A 21551-nucleotide genomic window follows, 5' to 3' on the forward strand; every position below is an offset into this window, starting at 1 on the left:
CAGGCCAGTGCAAAATACATAGCATAATATTTGTAGAGAGCTCAGCTGTGGGGCAAGGTAAGGTTCTTTTTTTTTTTTTTCTTTTTTGTTTCATCTCTCAGGAATAAATATTAAAAACTGAAGAGCAATAAAACAAGAACTGGAACCTCTTTGCAGTAGCAGGAACTCCTTTTCACTAAATGATTACGTACAACAAAAGTGAAATCCAAAGCCAAACTTGCATTAAACAATTCCAGTGTCATCATCATGGGGGACAGCCTCAAAACATTTAACATCAGAGCTTACATTAACAACTTTATTTATTCTTTATTACGCATTAAGTAAGAGCCTAAGCTTCAACGAGAACATGAATCCAAACAGTGAATGGCAATTATTATCAAGTGCCAGACCAGTAGACAGAGACAATGGCTAAAAAAAAACAAACCCTAAAGATGTCAAAAGCCACTTAGTGTTGGAACACAAAGGGCATTTGGAAGCTTCAGCCAAGCAAAGCTTTGTACACTGCCTTTGCAAACTGAATGAAAGGCCTTTGCACTTGATCTAGCTAAAGGATTGAAGCTTCTAATTGTTCCACAGAGGGCAATGCATGCTTTTGAAAAAAATTATGAATTTCTGGATACAGGAGTTACACCTTTGGTGCCTGGGGCACTGGAAGCTACTACCTCAGGGCAGTCATGTTTCTCTCAGAAAGAAAACTCAGGGACTAATGTATTCCTTACAATGTTTACAACCTGAAAAGATTTTCAAAAGACTACCAACACCATTTCAGCTACCCAATGTACCTACAAGTGACAGGCAATGTGAATGCTAATGATAACAGGTTTCCTCAGGTAAACAAAAATGTTTTTCATGAGCATCACTTGCCAGCCTAGAGGACTCAGAAGTGAAGAGTTTTAATTTCCCTCAGTTAAGTAAAGAAAAAAAAATCAACAAACAAGTGATGTCTGATCACAGAATCTACTGTTCCTATTTTATTAACAATTATTTGTTTTAAATTAATAAACCTAATGAACTTCTATTAAAGTATAAGTTAGAAAAAAATTGAATTAACTGTGTAATTACATGATCACAGATAATGTGGAAGCATTCTCACATAATCCTGTTGCAAATCCCCATCACTAGCAGTCACTAATAATCCAGACCCTGTCCCCTTTTACCTTTGGATTCTTCTACTCATAATGTTTTTTAATAAAGAGAAAGGAAAAGAGAGTAGATATAAACAGCACTGCGTTGCAATCATTGAAATCACACACTCTCTTAATTAACAATACACATAATGCAAGTATAATTAAGGACTGACCTATTTCATATGCTGAGGCTACCTCACTATTAAAATGCAATTATATAAGAGGGGTGTTTAAAATGCAGTTGACAAAAGTAATGGAGAAGAATGCAGGGGTGTTTATTATTTGTATTTTCTAAACTCACAAAGTTATTTTTTACCTATCACTTTTTTTTCATTTAATTCATTCACCTGGATTTCACTGGAATGCTCTAGATTAAATTTTGACAGATATGTGCTGCTTTAAGGCAAATTTCAAGACGCTGATTGATTTTGATGTCAGTAAAATATAAGCCATTTAAATTTTCTTTCCAAAATCTTTCTCTACTACGTTTTTAGTGCAACAGAAATAGATACAATGCATTTTTATCATTCTCTGCAAGAAAACATGAACAAGTAAGAAAGAAAACATAAACAAAAAACATTCATCATAATATTTTATATGACAAAGAAAATGTGACCTAACAATGTCAAAATCTTTATTACACAAACCTGAAAACAACAAGCCAATATTATTTTTCAATTTGCAGTAGACAGTAGATTTACAATCCTGAGGCTAACACAGATGAGCATATGACTTGGACTAATATTTACAATTTTCTATAATTCCAGAGAAACAGAAATGCATTTATTCACACAGAGCATTGTCATAAATATTGGGTTTTCAGCCTTGCCTCAGAGAAGCCTAAAATAAATCTATTTTCCATTTCAGTTCAAATTACACTTCAACAAAATGGGTTATCTTCAGAGATCTCTAATGATAGGCAAACACATTGTGTCTTTAAAATTAAACAGTCACAAGTTGCATATCTGAAGGAAAAGGATTTACCCTCAGAATTTTCCAGGTATTTCCCTGCAGGCCAAACTCTTTAACAGAGTGCTCTCCTTGTCACTTGATGCTCACTACCAGGAGGCACCTCAGTGAACAAGTGTGGAGCTAACAAAGGTCCTTCTGATTAAGACTATATACACAAAAGATCTTTCGACTTCACAATATTTAGGAGTTTTATTGATTTATGCTCAAAATAAGCCACTGAGAAAAAAAATAAGATAGCCAACAAAAAAAAAAAAAGGGTCTAGTTTTCCTCTTTAAAGTATTCAAATGTCCCTTACTGCCATTTTATCATATATCCACAAAAAGAGATTCCAAGAACAGTATGTGACAAAAGTACTCAAATAAAGGGAATTTTTGCAAATCTGCCTGTAAACCACCTCTTATCCCCTCTCATTGCCCACAGTCTAGGCATATTCCAGTAATGTTGTTTCTCCTTCTGTTTACTACTCAAGCCCACACTAACTATCTTCTAATTTATTTTGGGGTATTGATACTGTTTAGAGACAGGATTAGCAAAGCTAGAAATTTTTACTCTGCCACACTTTAATCCAGCTAACAAAACAGTACCACTAACGTTCACAGAAAACCTATTTTCTGAATAAAGAGAACAGCAATATGTAAATTCGCTTCAGGCGAAGACTTTGAAAATATATATATTATGCATATATTTTCTTGGCAGGCTGTTAAAACTCAAAACCCATGCATGCATTTACTGTACTGAAATAGTAGACAAATTGTGTTGATAATATATCAATGAAGGAATCTTTCAGGTTAATGATATTATATAAGTTAGAGACAGTTAGAAAGTTCTTCAAAGAGTTTGGTCTTAACAGGAAGCTGGTGAAGACTTAGTGCCACATTTTAAGAAAACTGTTATTTCTCAGATGCTATCTTTTAAAATCAGATTGATGGGTATACTTGTATCAGAGAAATAAAGCTGATCATTAAACTAAGAAAATACTCTCTGTTTAGTATGTAAAAAACCATTGCCTTAATTATTGCTCTGAATGTCATTTCTGTAGGATTTGTGCTCTGATGGCAAGTTCAGAAGCATCTAAAACAGAAAGACCATTGAGAATTTCTGCATTAGTTGCCGTGCATCCAGATTTTCAGCTTGTACAAAAGAGTGCCTGAGACAGCCTTCAGAATTCTTTTATCAACTGATATTGGCCAACTGGGAGACTTCTCGATTCTAAATAAGTGTAAATCTGCTTTGAAGCTGAAAGCTGAACCGACAATTTTAAAATCTTTCTATACAAAAATTAGGAACTGTCTATATACTTAGACATTTCTATTCCTATCTCCAACTTCTTGCCTAAGGTTTCCCTTTAATAAATAAATAATAATGATAATAACACCTTTTTTTTTTCTCCAATTAGCTTAAAAGGACTTTCAAGTGAACAAATCTCATGACAGAAACACACAATAGATTCAATTAATGTAATACCAGATCACTGTCTGAAACAACTGTAGAACCATCCTAGGCCAAGATACTTCCAAGAACTTAAAAACAAACAAACAAAAAAAAACAAACAAAAAATCAAACCAAAAACCCCAAACAAACAAACAAAAAATCCCTAACAAAACCAAACAACAACATGAAAACCAAAGGAACCACAGATTGGAAATTAACCACAGGTTGCGGTGGAACTGCGTATTTCACCACTGACCACACAAACCCTAATCTATATGAATGCACCATAGAGAGTATTCTTTAAAGACTAAGAGATAATGGCTGTGCCCACCATATTTTGCTTCCCTATGTTTTCCCTTTACTTTCTACAGCATGCATACCACTTTACAGTGGTTAAGCTTGAAAAGTGAAGTTGACAGCAGAGCCTCTACCAGACTGTCATTCAAAACTATAATTCAGAATCCTACTTATTCAAAATTAAGAAAACTATTCACCAGAAAATGCAATAATGACACTACAAACATAAATATATACACCTGTGCATTTTGGATTAAACAGACTGTGGAAAAACCAATGTATTTTATGCTTTATATGCAATTACGCAGCTAATAACCAAAATAACTTGCAGAAGTTGTCTAACAATCAAGTAAATGTGTAACTGTTTTGAAAAAGAAAAGTAGCATCTCACAGTAAAACCTGTAAGTTCAACAGATCTGAAGTTCAACACTCAACAATGGGCTGAATTGAGTAGTGTATGGCTGTGTAGATCTGTGAAAAATTAAAAGAATGTGGGTTTGGCTGTACTGTTGGTATTAAGTCTAGCAGAAATGTTTCCAGACAATTGCTTCACAAAATCATACTGTTTTTCAATGCTGCAATTATCACCTAAATATTTAATTTCTACATAACAGCAAAGAGAAATTAGATATTTTGCTACAATTTCCACATTTTCAGATATGTTAAGCATCTAATATTATTTGGTATAACTACCACAGAACTTAGAATTCTTGATGGAATTTGGTCAAGGAGCAAATCAACTACACAAGGCAAGGTTCATTTTACAGAACATGGATGTCTGCAGTCAGTAGCATTCACAGGAAAGATCACAGAACTTTGAAATGAACGGTACACCTCTCATGTTCAGCTAATATAGGCCATGGTTACTTGCAAGTCTTAATACTCTAAATTAAAGTCTTAATACTGTAAATCCTGAGTTAGAAGGGACCCATCAGGATCTAGTCCAACTCCTGGCCCTGCACCACAAGGACACCTCAAGAATCACAGGACATGCCTGAGAGTGCTGTCCAATTGCTTTTGTGAACTCTGTCAGGCTTGGCGCTTTTGTCACTTCCCTGGGGAGCCTGCTCCAGTGCCCAACCACCCTTTATTTTAAACTGTAAGACATCTCATTTTCTCTTGATCCTAATTAAATCAATGAAAGTTCTGTCAAGTTTTCTATGGAGTCAGTCTAATCCTAAATGAAGGACACTTTTTTTTTCAAATTTCATCTTAAGACTTCTCATTCCTATATAAACTAGTGATTTCCCCCAAAGCAGCATTTATAACTTCTGATTTATATGTCAAAATCATATATACCTCCCAACTCCAATCTCTGCCATTGTCCATCTCCTCTATGCTCATCCTTATCAACAAATTGTACTGTATCTTATGGTCATTCATATATAGTATGAAATCATTTTACTGTGATATTAAAGTATAAATATGGCTGCAAAAAGCTAATGTTTCAGAACTTAATCAGTTGGGCTATATCTTGCTCAAGCAAGGTAATCAATGTTTTCCACATTATGAAGTACAATCCAACAGATTTTTATTTCAACTGTCTAAAATAAGTTCCCAACAAAAATGTGAATTAAAGGATATATATATAGACATCCTTGGAAAACAGAATAAAAATGCAGAAACTAATTTCTATGTTAAAATTATAAAGCACTGAATATTACAATTCATGAGCATAACAGTGTGAGCATCTTTTAAAGTGTACCTTTAGCTTCTAGAAATATTTGGAATCAAATTATACACTCCCTAAACTAAGTTTTTGTGAAAAAGGTGATACTTAAGCAAATAGTTAAAAAACAATTTTACGTACAGGGAAACTACATAACTTACATAAACATAGTAAAAATAATTTTAGTATTTTGGAATACAGCGGATGTACACCTTGTTTTTTACAGTCAAGTAGGCAAAGTAACATGCAATTTCTATCACTGCTTCTCATAATACAATATATCAATTTATAGATAATAAGATTAGCTACGTCACTGTTCTCATGTTGTAGGCCATTTTTCATTTGATCTTCTCATGGTAAAAAAAGGGGGGAATTTCACCTTCATACATAATAAAACCCAAACAATGTTATCTTGTCAGAAGCAACACATCCAAGCATATTATATCCTATTTAGTTAATATGAGCAGAGAATAAAAAACATGCATCTTACCTCAGACCAAATACATGGGATTGTTCATAATTGAATAAGGAATGAATTTTAGCCTCTGAGTTCAAAATTATAAGCCTGTCAATGACATCCTGTCAAAGGAAGAGAAATGTAAAAAACCACGCATGTTTTTATAATTTAAGCACATCATAGTTTCATAGGGATATTTACTATTGAATGATAGCTACTATTAAAACACACACTGAAATTATTTCTGCAACAGGAGGTGTTTTCCACACGAAAGTCAATGGCAAAATTGAAGGCAAAAATGGCAAAAGTTTCCTAACCATGTAGAAGGTTAGGAAAAAAATCTATTAAAAAATATAAACATACTAAAAGATCTTTGCAGATCAACTATCCTAGTTCTTCTTTAGTGTTAAACCACCAAAAAAAAAGTTTAAAAATTTGTTGTATGTTTGAAGTGTGTATATGTCTACTTTAATAAAGAGAACAGCAACTCCTTCAGTATAATAACCCTTTCTCACACCAGTTAGTACTATATGCTTCAAGACACAGCCGTTTAGTCTTGGTTTAACAAGGCTTGGCTCAGATGTTGAGGCTTACACCTTTCATCCTGGAGCATCTCATGTAGCAGACAATGACTTGTGACTGCTTCCCACTACTTCCACAATGCCAACCCAATTATCTTCCCCTCTGGCTCACTGCATATGCAAACTGCTTCTGAAAAAATTATTTCATTAAAAAAACTAAGGAATGAATAAGAACATTCAGTGAAGTTATGTCAGAGAGAGATTGCTGTGCTATGGTCACAAGAAACAAATTACAAAATCCTTAAGAGTTTTATTTAATCTCGATTAAATATAAAGTTTTATTTTCTCCACATTTTAGAAGTACAGTTTCAGAGACAGAGGAGGGAGTTATTATTCACCTAATTAGACCAATGAGCATTTCAGTAAGATATGAAGTTAAGACCCATAGTTTAATGAAATTAACAAAAGCTCTAGTTTTCAATGGAGAAAAGTAAAAATCATGAGTAAAAATCACAATAGAAGAAAAAAGTCTAGAACTTTTCAAAGTAAACTGTCTTCACAGAATGTACTCTTATATAAAATACAGTGAAAGATTACTTTTCCTATTAGATTGTTGGGGCAGTGGGGGAGAAAGCTTTTTCCACATAATTGATTTACAATAAAGTTATCAATTAAAAAAACTCAACTTGGACCTCAAGGCTGTTGATAAAATTGATAATGCAAGCAATTGATTTGTTTGGGAATTGAGATTTTTTCAGATATCTGTGCATACAAAGAGTTAAATGCTAAGGGATATTTCTCTGGCATTATCTTCCTTCTCTCATTTATAAATCAAAGCTTGGAGCTGCAAAAGAATACAAAGAGCGGGCACAGAGGACTATTGAGAAAGGAGACTAAGCTCTGATTTGGGATTTTAGGAAGCAAGATAATGAATAAGATCTAACACAGGATTACATCCAAAAAATGTGTCGATAGATTTGCATTGCTCAGCCACAGAACATAGCTTAAATATTCCAGGTCAGATGTCATCTACTTTGAATACCTAAAACAAGCCATCTAAGATTCTCTAGAATCACTGAAGAAAATCATCTTTTCTAATGTCTTTCAAAGCTACAGGTCTAGAGAGTACCTTCCAAACTAGATTCCCCTGAATATATACACTGCAAAAACCCTCAAAGACTGGAGGTAAGCAGAAAACCCTAATTTACGTGTTCCATTCTCTAAAATAATTTTATATGCCAAACACAGTAAAGAGAAATCTTGCATGTTTTAAGAAAATTTTTCCTAAGGCCTTAAATGAAAACCTGATTAGTCTACAGTTAAAAGTTGAAAAAATTGTTATCAACTATCACGATTATCAGTTGTTATCAACTGATAATCTGTTCAGTCAATGATACTAGTCAGATTTATCTGAGCTAGTCAGATAAAAATATAAAGCACGTAAAAATATTTAAATCCTGAGTATTCAAGAAATAAAGGATATACAAAATTGATTAAGTTCTGTGCATTAGCAAATATAGTTTAGCATAAACAAGTCACATTCTGTGGCAACGTGACACAATTCAGAAGTAGAGAAAAAATAAGATACACAATCAAATCTTCTAGCGGCACAGAAGTTGTTTTTACTTTGCTTCTTGTAGTTATAGCCAGTCAAAATCTTTTACCTTTTGCTTTCTGGAATCACTGCCCAAAAACATGGTCATAACAAATCTGTATCTCTTAACTTCAGAAGTTTTCTGAGTACTTGGACTCAGCCATTATATGTTAAATAAACATTAGAGGATTTCCATGACCATTTCCTTTCTGTTAACAACATAGTCTTGGATCCCTATCTTACATAGGCATATCTTGGATGGCTAGGCTTACAAAACCCACTGCTGCACAGTAGTTAACTGAGACAAGCTTCATCCGAAATACCTTTATCTCCTTAGGGAATTCTGAAAAATTGTAACAGTATTGGCATTTCTAAAAACCCAAAAAATTTCATAAAAATACTCAAGTGCCTCTAAAGCTAAAATAACACTGGCTTTCAAAAGTTGCAAAAATCATTCTTGAGATCTACCACAATTTGAATGCTCTCAAATAGTTGTGATCTTCAGCATACATCTATCTTCCTGACTCAGAGTTCATTAAAAAACTTGATAACTGAACAAAGCTATCCATCGGTGAACTCACTAGCATTGAGTAGATTGGAAAAATGAAATTTATCATACAATTTCCTCCTGAAATCATCAAAACAGTATTGCAAAAAAGCACTCAAAAATCCCTTCCAAACATAATATACCCTATTACGATAAAGTCTGTCTAAACAACTTAAAATATCACCAATCCAGAGCCTGTGCCAGACAAACACTTCAACATAACAGCAATTTAAAGTGCTAACTCATTATGAAAAAAATCTGATTTTAACTGCCACACAAGGTCACAAATTGTCTATGCTTTGTAGATGAGAAAAAAAGCCATAATTGACTGCAGTAGAATGATTGAATACAAAATAATACCAAATACAGAAATAGCGAAGCTATTTCTCTGAAGTATGTCTTAATCAGTAGCTTTCCAATTACTGATTTTTTCCTTTGTGTGAATTATGTGTCCTATTAAAAAATAGCCTGAGGTATGAGGCTTTTCTGTTTTCATTTTGGTTTTCTTTTCTTTTATTCTTTTTAAATCCATAGATAGTGTGATAGAGCAATGCTGTATAAAGTGCAAGTATATGTATTTTCCAACATTTTCCCATATGTACCTGTATGCACATACAAACATGATTATTTATGTTACCTTTTTTTTGTAAAAAACCAGAATTCTAACACAAGTCAGGAAAGACGATCTTCAAATTAGGCATCGAAATTTATATTACCTTTAAGATTTCAAAATGAAAATTTAGGTTAATATGAAGTGATATGTGCATATACTGCCCTCATGCTGTATATAATACAAAATGCAGAAAATTTCAAAATCTTTCAATAGGAAAAAAACTTACTCTTTTATAACAATAACATTTTTTCAGGTAAAAATGTCTTCACTGAATTATTTTTCTTCCAAATTACTTACAATGATATCTGTGGGTACTTCACGGAATGAGTACATGGGTTTATTTGGTATATCTCGTTTACTGAGGAGCTCAAAAACTGCTGGGTAAGTGAGCAAGTTTACCAGAAACAAAAATGACTAGAGAAAGAAAAAAAGGAAAGACAACAGGGAATGTTAATCAGTTAAGTGCAACCAAGTAAGTGTTAGCAATTATTTGTCATTTACATTGTCCTTTACAGGCTAAACTTAGCATAAAGAGACCTGTCCAAAATAAGACTGCAAACCTTGGTAGGCATCTATGTAATCTAAAAGGGCATGTATCTGAAACATCTATTACCTATCAAATTGTACATACAATTTTGAAAATCACAGTATTCCATTACCACTCAATTCTAAAATCTTGAGACAAAGAATAATCTAAAACGTCACTCTTCCTGATTTTATTGAAGTAATCTGGACATAAACTGATGGCCAGCACGTAAGACTTAGTTTTGTCATGATTTTTATCCATTATTTCATAGTTAATCCTTAGCATTGTGAACTGCCATGCAACATAAGAATTCTGTACCAGTCATCATTTAACTAGTGTATTATACCAATTTTGACACACATCCCAAGAAGCTGATATAATAAAAATTTACAGAAAGGTATGTATCATCCTATCTGAACCACAGCACTGTTTCTTTCCAAACAAAAATGTAAGATTAAATAATTTCTTACCTTCTGACAACTTTGGTCAATAGGGTCAACTGGAGTAGATTTGGGTTGGGTTATTCTCAAATCATCTTTTCCACATTCCAAAAGAGCCCATAATTCAGTTACAAGTGCCTTTATAAAGCCTAAAACGAATGTTTGTTCTAACCATGAGTTTCATATTAGAAATGTTTTACACCACAATTCTAACCAAGATTTGCAAAATTTCTGTATACTGAAGGCTGAAATTTCATAACAGATTGCCTTAGGGTTATTATCCCTGCTATTCTCAATCCTTTACTCAAAACTACCTTTCTAGAGCAGTTCAATCTATAGTCTGCAGCAATGGTTTCCAAAGACTATTATACTAGAGCAGGATTACAGTCATATATCTTCTATGTAAATGAGCTTCTGACCTTCTTAAAAAAGTTAATTGCAATGGATCAAGGCTTAGCTACTATTGTCTCTGTGGTTCTAAAAATACAGATTCACTATAACTCATAAATAAATTATAATAGACCATAGTGAAAAGGACTAGAAAAACCCCAACTTTAAGAGAAGCACTACTAGCTGAATTTAAATTGCTAAAATTTAAAATGTTAAATATTTAAATAGAAGAGGAAAGAGTCCTCTTACTCTGAAATCTTCAAATGTAAGGGTTTAAAATGCTGATTATTTTTGGTATATCATTGGTCTCTGACGCCAAAGGGCATAAAAGGGCCATAAGAAGCAATTTGGCTGAAAACCATACAACAGGACAGATAGGTAACTCCTCAGTGGATCTGCTCCCTGCTTTGTGAAAAATCCCAGAGGCATAAATAGTAACTAACTAAGAAATTAATCAGTTTCCTTGACTGGCAGAATTTGCCTGTCTTTCTGACAGTCTTTCAGTCAACAGCAATCCCTTCTAGATACTCAGAGAGACGATTTGCAACTTTTATACCTCATGGACTTCCTTAGCAGCTTAAGACATTACATTCATTTTATCAATGAGATTCTAGTTTTAATATAATGGCTACCTGGACTGTTGATGATATGGTAACAGTTGGGTTATCTGAGATTGACTCTGAAGGGACTTTGTCTGACTTGACAATTCTTCTCACACCACAATCTCTTTTATATCTCACTAATGTGTAACTGCACTATGACATCCAGGCCCTTGCAGTTCCTCACCCTTTGAGCAGTCAGTAACCATGGAAATGCACATAAAATTAGAGACATCAACACTTATTAATTCTGATCTGCAGATCAATAAGAAGCACCTGCAAACTTATTTTTAAACAGTACAGATGTCTTCACACACATACAGGAAATTTCTGGAAATCCAAACTAGTGAAGTAAAGATTTTGCGCATCAGAAGAAAAAATAAAACAAACCCTAAAATGCTGCATCAAGATTAATGAATGTCTTGAAAGTTGGAGAGAATTAATTTCCATCAAGAAATAATTAGCAAACATTTAGGAGTTGTTGTTAATACTGTGTAATTATTTTACACAGTTGATCTTTTTTTAACATCTTTCTCACTGTCTTTTTTCAAAATGAAAGACTACAGCATGCAATTATTCATAATAACATCATCCTTCAGTTTACCTGAATTCTGCAGAGCCACTGCAGCCATTGGTGTAGTTGCCATTTGTGTAACAATGATTCTATTACCAAAATCTTCATATTCATTTGTCTGTTGATAAGAAGTATAAAAGTGCAGTGTTAGTTATTCAGAAGACATGAAACTCTCAAATCAAATGATCTCTTAAATATTGATCTTTCTTACACTTGTTTACAGAATTTAATCCACTTTATGTTGAACAGTTGAACTTGAACAGTTCATAGATATTACCCTCTACAGACTTATCAGGGTCAGATTCCTAACCAAACATCTTTATCAAGTATCTTATAAAAATTTAAACACAAAATACTGTGGTTGAGACATGCAATATTAGCAAATAAAACCATTAGTATTATAATGTTTTTGTACACATTCAGTAGGATGCCTTTGGCATTACTTTTTTGCACATTATCCAACTAAAAATGCACGTTATCTGATTTTTTGTTTTATTTCAAGCCTTGTCTAACATATTTAGATTTCAACATGACCTACCAACATTATGTAAGAAAGTTTGCACTTAGAAGAAAAGAAAAAAATTTTTTCTAGCATTTCAAACTTTACAGTAAAAAATAATCTACAAATACTGCAATGCTTACCTGGATTTTTTTTGACAAACTGTTAAACATAAAGTTCACACAGTCATTCATGGCATCTGTACTATGAAGCAGAAATAGTCCTTTGGGTGTGGTAGAAAAACTTAGCAAGGCATCTAACAAAGTCTCTTCCCATAACAAGCTGCAAGAGTAACAAAATAGTAATTAAAAACTATATGTAAAATGGGAATAAAGAAAAAGTATGATTCCAAACTCTGACAAACAACAGTACTTTACTCACTGTACTCTATGCTTAATTTATAAGCTTATGTTAGATTAAAAAAAGCATTCGGGGAAAAAGATAATAAGATAATATACCAGACTGCATTTTGTGTGAACATTCAAACTCAGCATGGAAAAACTAAGGTTATGTAGGAGCACTGAAGACAGAGATGAGGTAAAGGGGAACCCAAAACATATATATGTGATATCCCTAAACATATATATGACTTACAGTCTGACTCCATACAATCTTAAGATATTAGCGTGGCAATTACATGTTGGCAAAACAGGCACAGAATTTCTCAACAATGTAAAAACACTATGAGGAACTCACATTTGAGGAGCTAAAGGTTCCTGCAAGAAATTGGTATGGAATTATGAAGAAAGGTGCTATATTTACACAATACCTTCACATAATATAAACAGTAAATGGAAAATCAACGTTGTCCTGAACTTTCAGACTCCCAAATACTTGTGTATTTTTCATCACAATGAATATAAACTTCTATAAAGGGACATTTAGTTTCAGTATAAAAGGAAGGACACCTTTCATTTGGTATCAGCCAAAATGCTGCCAATCTTGCTACATAATATTTTGAAGGTGTAAATATGATTCAGCAGAACAGCATTTGAAATTAGCACCACATCAAAGGCATAAGATAGACAGCTATTTTGTCTTGTGCTTTCTAATTCACATTTTCCTTGAACTAAATTTAGTCATAGAGGATCAACTATAAGTCAATTTTACATAGTTCAGACACCACACTCTAAGCCAAGGAAGTTCTCCAAGGTCAGGAAGAATTTCGTAGCTCTACTGAGACCTATGCCAAGATAGTTTGTCTACCTATCACTATCCTTTTGGCAAAAAAAAACTGTCCTGGGTTTGGCTGGGATAGAGTGTGTTTTCTTCTAAGTACCTGGTGAAGTGCTGTTTTTTAGATTTAGGATAAGAATAATGTTGGTAACACACTGATATTTTAGTTGTTGCCAAGTAGCGCTTATCAAAGTCAAGAGCTTTCCAGTTTCCCATGCTCCGCAAGTGAGCAGGTACACAAGAAACCATGAGAGAGCACAACCAGGAGAGCTGAGCCAAACTGGCCAAGGGGATATTCCATAGCATGGGAAGTCATGCTTACTACATAAACTGCAGGAAGCTGGCCAGAAAGTTGGCCAAAAATCACTGTTAAGAGATGAGCTGGGCATCACTCAGAGGGTGATGAGCAATTGAATTGTGTGTCACTTGTTTCTCTTGTGTGTTACTTCTCTCTCTCCTTTTCATTACTATTAACACTATTATTACCATTGGCAGCATTATTATTATTAGTATTACTATATTTTACTTTGTTTACATTATTAAACTCTTTGTATTTCAACCCATAATTCTTTTTTTTATTCTCCTCCCCATGCTATTGGGGTGCAAATGGCTGTGCAGTATTTAGTTGCCAGCTGGAATCAAAGTACAACAAGGACATGGGGTTAGATGATGTCTCAGTTGTGTGTGTTCACACTTACACATGTGCATAAGTTAAGTACCAAATTACCTGGTTTTTGATTCTTGACTTATCGATGAAGTGGAGTCTGCATCAGTTACAGGAGTAGGCACTCTTTCTGAAAGCAAACTTGTCTGTAAAATTTAAAAAAATAAATACCTCCTTAATATTTATTTACAGCATTTTTAAACTCCAGATCTTGTTAATTCTCTTTTTATATAAAAAGAAAAAAAAAAGCACAGTGATCCAGTTATAGTCCAGTCTTTGGTACAGAATACACTATTCCACTACACTGTTTTTATTCCAGAAAAGCTTATTTTTTACTTCCTCTGTGGGTATAAACAGTTTGAAAGTTAGCAATTTTTTTTAATAAGAATTCTTAAATAAAGCTCTTTACTTTCCAACTGGAGACTCCCAAATCAGAAATTGGTATTTAAAAGAAAAAAAGGAAAAATTGTTAACACAACTCTTTACTCCGTTTCTATCACAAGAAATGGAAATAACAGCCTCTGGAGTCACTATACCAAACTTACTGATTAATTCTGACATTCTTTATTTTATTTATTTATAAATTATAAATAGATCTGTATTAGTAGGAATGACATTAGAGTTGCAGACAAATATATACACATATTTTTATATTTGATCATTTAAATTATGAAAGAATGGCATATTTTAAATTATTTCATTTGTTTTATGTTTATGGGATAAAAAACAAATTACCCCATTGAAATATAAGTGAGCAGTTATTAATTTACTGTCTTATAAGTGTGATGCAAAAAATCAACAACAGATTATTCTATTAAACTAGTAAACTGTACTGGATCCCCTTTTATTGTAATCTCTATAAATTCTGTTTTAGAATTTCATCAGAATCTGCCAAGAAAAAAAATATTTTTTCTCCATTAATCTTAAAACTCCAGGAGACATGTAAAAGAAAAGGATACAAGTGACCAGTCCAGCCATTAAAAATTGAAATCATTGCTTGGAAAGAATCTACCACTATTTTTTCAACACTATAAATGGCAAGATATTTTATAAACTTCAGGGGTTTTAAAAACAAAAAATGACAGAAAATAATTTTAGAAGTAGTATGATGATGGAGTTGACTTTCCTGTAATAGCATGTTAAATCTTGAAGAATCTTGAAGAATAGATTGATTCTACTTCAGTTTATATCTGACTACCAAAGTGAAGTGAAGAAATAACATTTTGTAGGATAAACTTTGTTTTCACTCAACACATTCAGTGTACTTATCTTGTACACGTCAAGACAATTTGTCTAAATTATGTTCTATAGCTTAATAAGGGATTTTAATGTGGAAAGAAGTCTTTTGTACACAGTGTAAATGCTGTGGTTTTTAGAGGAAATAACTGGAAATGCCCATCAAATGCTTTTAACATTCTGCCTGTGGTAAACATTAAATAGAGTAAGAGGCTAGTTGGAGTAAGACTGACAAGTTACACAATATGAAAGCATCAAAAAAAAGATTGCTAGATTGCTGAGTTACGTAAATTACAGCATGGATCAAGTGAACTAAGCTCCTTAATTCAATAAAAATCCTCAAGTTTTCAATGCAAAGAATAACATATGTTTCAAAACCAACATTCTTTGATGAGAAACAGTATTTACTGTGATATAATTATGATTTTTAGTAATAATATATTTGATTTTTAAGACAATGTATGGCTTTGTGGCAATATTAATATATGAAACAGAGAGAAATACCCTCAAACTGGGGATTTAAGTACCTTCTATTCATGTTCTCCCTTTTGGCATTTTCTGCCTTAGTTTACATTGTGACTGTATTTTTTAAATGCCTCATAATAATAAAAGCATATAGTAGAAGGATACAAGAAGGAAGAAAAGCTCTTCCATTCTTTTTCCCTTGCATTCATTTTCCCTCCCACTTCCTCACCTCCAGAAAAAAACAAATTTGGTCTTTTAGTCCATCCTTTGCTCCAGCTTGATCTGATCCCTTTCTAAGATATGAAACGGTAGTTCCATTTTCCAGGTTAAAGTGAATAGCACAGCTAGACTTTGGTTTTCCCCTATGAGTCCTAATACCTACAGTTTAAATACGCTTGCAGTTAAGCTGGAAGCCAAAGTTGAAGATTTGTTTGCTACCTTTACCTAAATTGTCGCAATGTTATTTTAATGATTCAGACGTTGAATTTGCTTCCCTGTGAACTTTTTGAAAACTGCATTTGCAGGATCTGCCATTATTTCTCCATCTTAAATAACTTTTTTACAATACACAAGGATTTTCACACTGCATGTGACTTTCAGAACAATGAAAATAGAACTGATGATGATGAGGGACTGGAGCATGATCATTTATGAAGCAAGGCTGAGAGAGATAGGCCCGTTCAGGCTTGAGAAGAGATGACTGAGAAGGGGCATCATCAATGTCTGCCAGTATCTGAAAAGACGGTGTCAAGAGAAGGGACTCAGGCTCTGCTCAGTGGTGCCAAGCAACAGGACAAGAGGCAAGGGACAAAAACTGATGCACAAGAAGTTCCACCTGAACATGAGAAAGAACTTCTTTAGTGTGCAGGTGAATGAGCACTAGACCAGATTCCCCAGAGAGATTGTGGAGTCTCGCCCACTGGAGATACTCAAGAACCCTCTGGACACAGTCCTGTGCCATGTGCTATAGGATTACCCTGCTTGAGCAGGGAGGTTGAACCAGTAGACCCACTGTGGTCCCTTGCCATCTTACCCATTCTGTGATTCTGTGATAACAGAAAGCAAAATACAGAGAACTGTTGGATCCAAGCACTTTCTTTCATGTAGAAAAAACACTGGACTAGCAATTAAACTGAAGTTAAAGTACAGAATCTAAACTTGATAATAAATCCACGTACGCAGGGAAGACAAAAACTCCTGCCTGGCACTTCTCACTATGGTTTCTTGAGAATATTTCAGTGTCAACTCACTATTTAAAAAACAGCTGCAATCTACTATTTTTTTCTCTGTATCTCTCACCTAACACAAACCAGTTTAACTAAAAATTAATAAGAGCACATCTCAGGAGTATCTTCTTTCCAAATATCCCAAACCAAGAGTGAAGGCAAGATCTGTCGTGGTCAGTGGTTATCATGACATCTAGCAACTTCTATCATCAATTAATGACAATGACAGGTCTACCAATGCATCAGGAGTTCCTGTTTTAATCTAAGGCATAGAAATCTCAAATTAAATTTCTTTTTGGTTTACATTCAAAAGGAAAATTTGCAAGTAGAACTTCATTTTTACAACATTTTCAAGTACTACTTAACTGCTTAAAAACAATTAACCTGTAAGAACAACTATTACACAAGCTGAACCTCTCATTGGAAGATGTTTCCCAATCCAAAAGCAAAATTTACCTTTCTCCAGGCCTCTGCAATAGATTCATGCAAGCCATAAGGAATTAGCATCTGTAGGCCTTCACAAGTTTTGTACATTTGACGGCATACAAAAATGAAAGCTCCTTTAACAACTGGCATAAACTCACATCCAGATAAAAGAGAAATGTCATCATGAAGAAGTTTCTTTGTGAACTGAACAAGTACATGAGCAGCTGTAGAACTAGAAATAAAATAATACATTTAAAATTTTGTTTTGTAGTGAGCCTTGAAACAAATCCTCTGACTAAACTTACCTAAAATTTTTAGGGGAAAAGAAGCTACGGAAAAAGACTAAGACCCCCGATGGAGGGACAAACTATGTTATAACTTGTAACACCAGTCAGAAGAAAAGAAACTTACAGCAAGTGATGTCACCTTGGCAAATAGTTTTGCAATGCAAAAATACATCCATTGCCTTCCACAGAAGCCACAGGACCATGAACTACATAGACTCTAAATTTTATAGACCAGTTGGAAAGACAATTCAGAGATTTCTCCATTTAGAAGACATACATTGCAAACATTTTCATGACCTGCTGCTTAGCTGTTTTCAAAGGATCGTCTCAGTTTTACTGCTGTTACAAGCTTTAGCATCAGCTAACTACATTCCACCCACAGGAACACACTGATCCTAAGTTAGGTGCAGTATTGCACATGGCAGCTTCTTATACTAAATCTGTCTCTACTATATGTACTGAAATGTAAATGCTACATTAAATCTATTCTTTCAATAAACTTGGTTAGTTTAAATACTTATTCCAAAATCAAACATATAAAATTGAAGAAGAAAGGCCTTTGGTCTGAAAAGTAACATTACAAATATAATGGAACTATATTCAGAGAAAAGAAAGTCCTCACATGAATTAGAAAAATAAGAAAAATGTTAAAATCTCCCTTATTATCAGTATTTCTTTACATTGTCATTTCACCTGGTTCTAAACATAAAGATCTCCCTCATACATTCTATAAAATGCTTAATAGTTTAATTTATAATCAGATATTTTACTCAAACAAAACCAAAATGTATCACATTATAGATAAATGAAAGATAAGCAAATGAGTCTCATAAGAACAATGTAATTCATTGAAGTGCTCACTAATGCCATCCATTAATGCACTCTTACCTGTCTTTGGCATTTTTTTCATTTTCTCCATAAAGAAGAAGAGAAAGACCATTTTCTGAAGCAGCAATCCTTGCCAAAATATCAGCTACATCAAGTAAAGTGGTTTCAAGGCAGTTTATATACACCTATTTGGAAGAAAAAAAGAAAAAGGATGCTTTAAATTCAATGGTTTTGTGAAAGCTGTTTTTTCAAGTCTGTCTTAGGTATGCAGAACCTGAAGGTCACATTTCTGATGATTTCTTAATGTCTTAAACACAGTAAGTTAACAGCTTACGTTCCAGTGTCATTACACAGAAATCTGCATCACAAAGGGCACTCATTCACAACATTTTCCATAATCCTTACAAAAATGTTTACAGGGAAAAAAAATAAAAAAGGAGAAAATCCCTTTTTCTTTTATCAATCCAGAAAATAGTAGCTTTCAATAAAGAATTATAGATTTTATTTACACTAGTTATTGAGAACACCTAACTTACAAGTTGCCAACTGAATTAAAAAATAAAAGCAGGCTGCCTTTCAAATAGAAGGTAGAGAAAATAGTCATCCATGAAATATCCAAATGATGACAGAAAAAAGCCAAAACCAATGAAAAAAATTGAACAGTGTGTTTCTTCCCAAGGAAACAGTCCCACTACAGCACAATTTTTGTTACTATTCACAAGACTTCCGTGTCACACCAATCATAGTAATGGACTAAACTATTCTGTGCACACTAGGATAGTTAATGTATAAAATACCACAGAAGCTACCATATTATGCAAGTAAATAAACTTTCTACATAGAAAATATGGATAAAGTATAATATTCTATACATATAAAAATCATTTGGAAGATTATTACAAACCTCTGTGCCATTCAGCAAACTTTGAACAGGATGAAGCAGGGCATCTATCACTGTGTCCGTATACAAACATTCAGCAGCACATCCTGTTTGATCACAAAAAACCTGCAGAATCTCCATAACAAGACTTTCTGGAGAATAATTTTCTGGTGAACACAAGAAATATTTATTTATACTTTCACTTAAATATCTGTATATGATTTTTGTAGTTGCTTCTGACTTATTATTAATTTTGTTAAGTCCTGATTCAACAAAGAGGGAGGAAGAAAGGGTAAGGGTGGAAGGGAAGAGAAAAACTGCACTAATAACAGATGAAAATTAAAAATTGCAAAACAAGTTATCATATGCCTCATTATAAGTATATATATTAGCATAGAAGGAAAAAAATGCATTTACCTGTATGCGCTGCCACAGCTGTCTTTGGGTAACTTGGAGAATAATAAATAAGTTGAGCAAATAATACCAACACATCAGTTATGGATACAGTAGCTATTAAAAAAAAAAGAAAGTACTTTGTAAATTAAAGATTAGTTTAATTTTCCAAATAAAAAATTGATTTTGTAAATGTATGTGAAGAATGCTTTGCTGTATAGAGGAAATCAATTATGTACAAGTTACAAAGCAAAGGACATACATGTCCTTGCAACTCTACTAATGTATTTCATGATCAACTTATAAGGCCTGATCTTGCTCTCAATTTAGCCAATTGAAATTTTACAATGTCTTTCACTGTAACAAATAGCAGCCAACATTTGAAAATACTGGCTGTAGAAAAAAAGCGTTACCTTACTATTAGATTAAGTGAAACAACTGGAAAAGAGAGGAGTCACACAACTCTTACTCAGGTCTAAAACAAAACCAATAAATATAGCTAAATGCAAGATGGGAAAAATTGCTCCAAGTTTAATGTAATTATGTTAATAAATCAACCAATCTGTGAGGAAGGAGTTGTGATCAATTAAGCGGAGAAGGACACTATTAAGAAGAGAAATGGTGAGATTGTTACATTTTATGGGAAAGAAATAAGCAACCACCATCCCAGGATCTCTGCTGGATGGGTGTTACACTGGTAATGCATAAATGACAAAAGCACTTTATTAGTAGATGTTTCTAATTCACAACTGTTCCACACTGGATCAAGTCCTGATCCTCTAACCAGAGGGGCAAAAGACAAGTCACAGAATATCCAGTAAGGTTTGGAATTCTACATTGAATTAATAGAGACACTAAAGCAGTGGAATGCTACAATTGCCCTCACACACTTCTGTTTGCCAGCCCTGCACCACAGAGGTAGAGATTTCTCTCTCTGTTAAAGAGCTTTTCCATCTCATACCTTGTGTCCCTATTAACACTTCTGTTCCACAGGTATGAAACTTTTCTTCTACTTTTATCTTAATTAACAGATTAAACTCAGAGCACTCATTTTTAATTTGCAATTAGCTTGAAATACTGATTTTTCTTTCACACCCAAAAAACAGTTTTGGTCCCTGAATGTGTCTCTCTTCTAACCAATTACATCAAACGTTTTGACAGAAGCTATTATTCGCACCTAGTAGATGTAAGTGATTCAGTAGAAAAACTGAATCCCTTACACACTGATCCAACTGTCCTTCAACACAAAAATAATGTATTAAAAGTAAAACACATAAGCAATCCATTCAATCATATCCATCAAAGAATAAAACACTGTGTGTAGATGCTCATATATAGATATATACACACACCACCGCTATGAAAGTTTCCAGGCGCAGAATTGGTGAATAAAGTATTGTTCTTCAATATCCACAATATTGCAGTGAAAATATATAAATATATATTGAGAATGGATAGTTTTTCTGAACAGGCTCAAATTTCCTCAACTCTCCCCCTACCTTTTTTATTTTTCAGCTGTACTGGAAAGAGATTCTGGCCTTCCTTATAGATCAACAATCTTCCTAAGAGGCACAGCGAATGAACAAAACAAATGTACTGCAATTCTGGTCCAGTGTAAGAAAAATTCTGCGTATCACCTATAACAATAAAGCAAAGAAATTAGAACTTTACTCTTGTAGCTTACGGTACCTAGTTACTTCCTGCAACACAAGC

General features: G+C 33.6%; 1 protein-coding gene across 4 annotated transcripts in view; it reads right to left on the reverse strand.

The window, feature by feature from the left end:
• TBC1D32 (TBC1 domain family member 32) overlaps nt 1-21551 on the reverse strand; it is a 74663-nt gene that overhangs the window by 38405 nt on the left and 14707 nt on the right. For all 4 annotated transcript variants that reach the window (XM_064413037.1, XM_064413033.1, XM_064413035.1 and 1 more), the window contains 11 exons: nt 21338-21475; nt 19863-19955; nt 19470-19612; nt 18626-18750; nt 17481-17682; nt 14161-14243; nt 12401-12539; nt 11789-11876; nt 10226-10344; nt 9527-9643; nt 5988-6076 (listed from right to left, as the gene is read on the reverse strand). In XM_064413037.1, the coding sequence (XP_064269107.1) occupies nt 5988-6076; nt 9527-9643; nt 10226-10344; nt 11789-11876; nt 12401-12539; nt 14161-14243; nt 17481-17682; nt 18626-18750; nt 19470-19612; nt 19863-19955; nt 21338-21475 (1336 nt within the window). The remainder of the gene's footprint in view (nt 1-5987; nt 6077-9526; nt 9644-10225; nt 10345-11788; nt 11877-12400; nt 12540-14160; nt 14244-17480; nt 17683-18625; nt 18751-19469; nt 19613-19862; nt 19956-21337; nt 21476-21551) is intronic.

Source organism: Passer domesticus, chromosome 3, assembly GCF_036417665.1.
Source record: "Passer domesticus isolate bPasDom1 chromosome 3, bPasDom1.hap1, whole genome shotgun sequence".
Lineage (NCBI taxonomy): Eukaryota > Metazoa > Chordata > Aves > Passeriformes > Passeridae > Passer > Passer domesticus.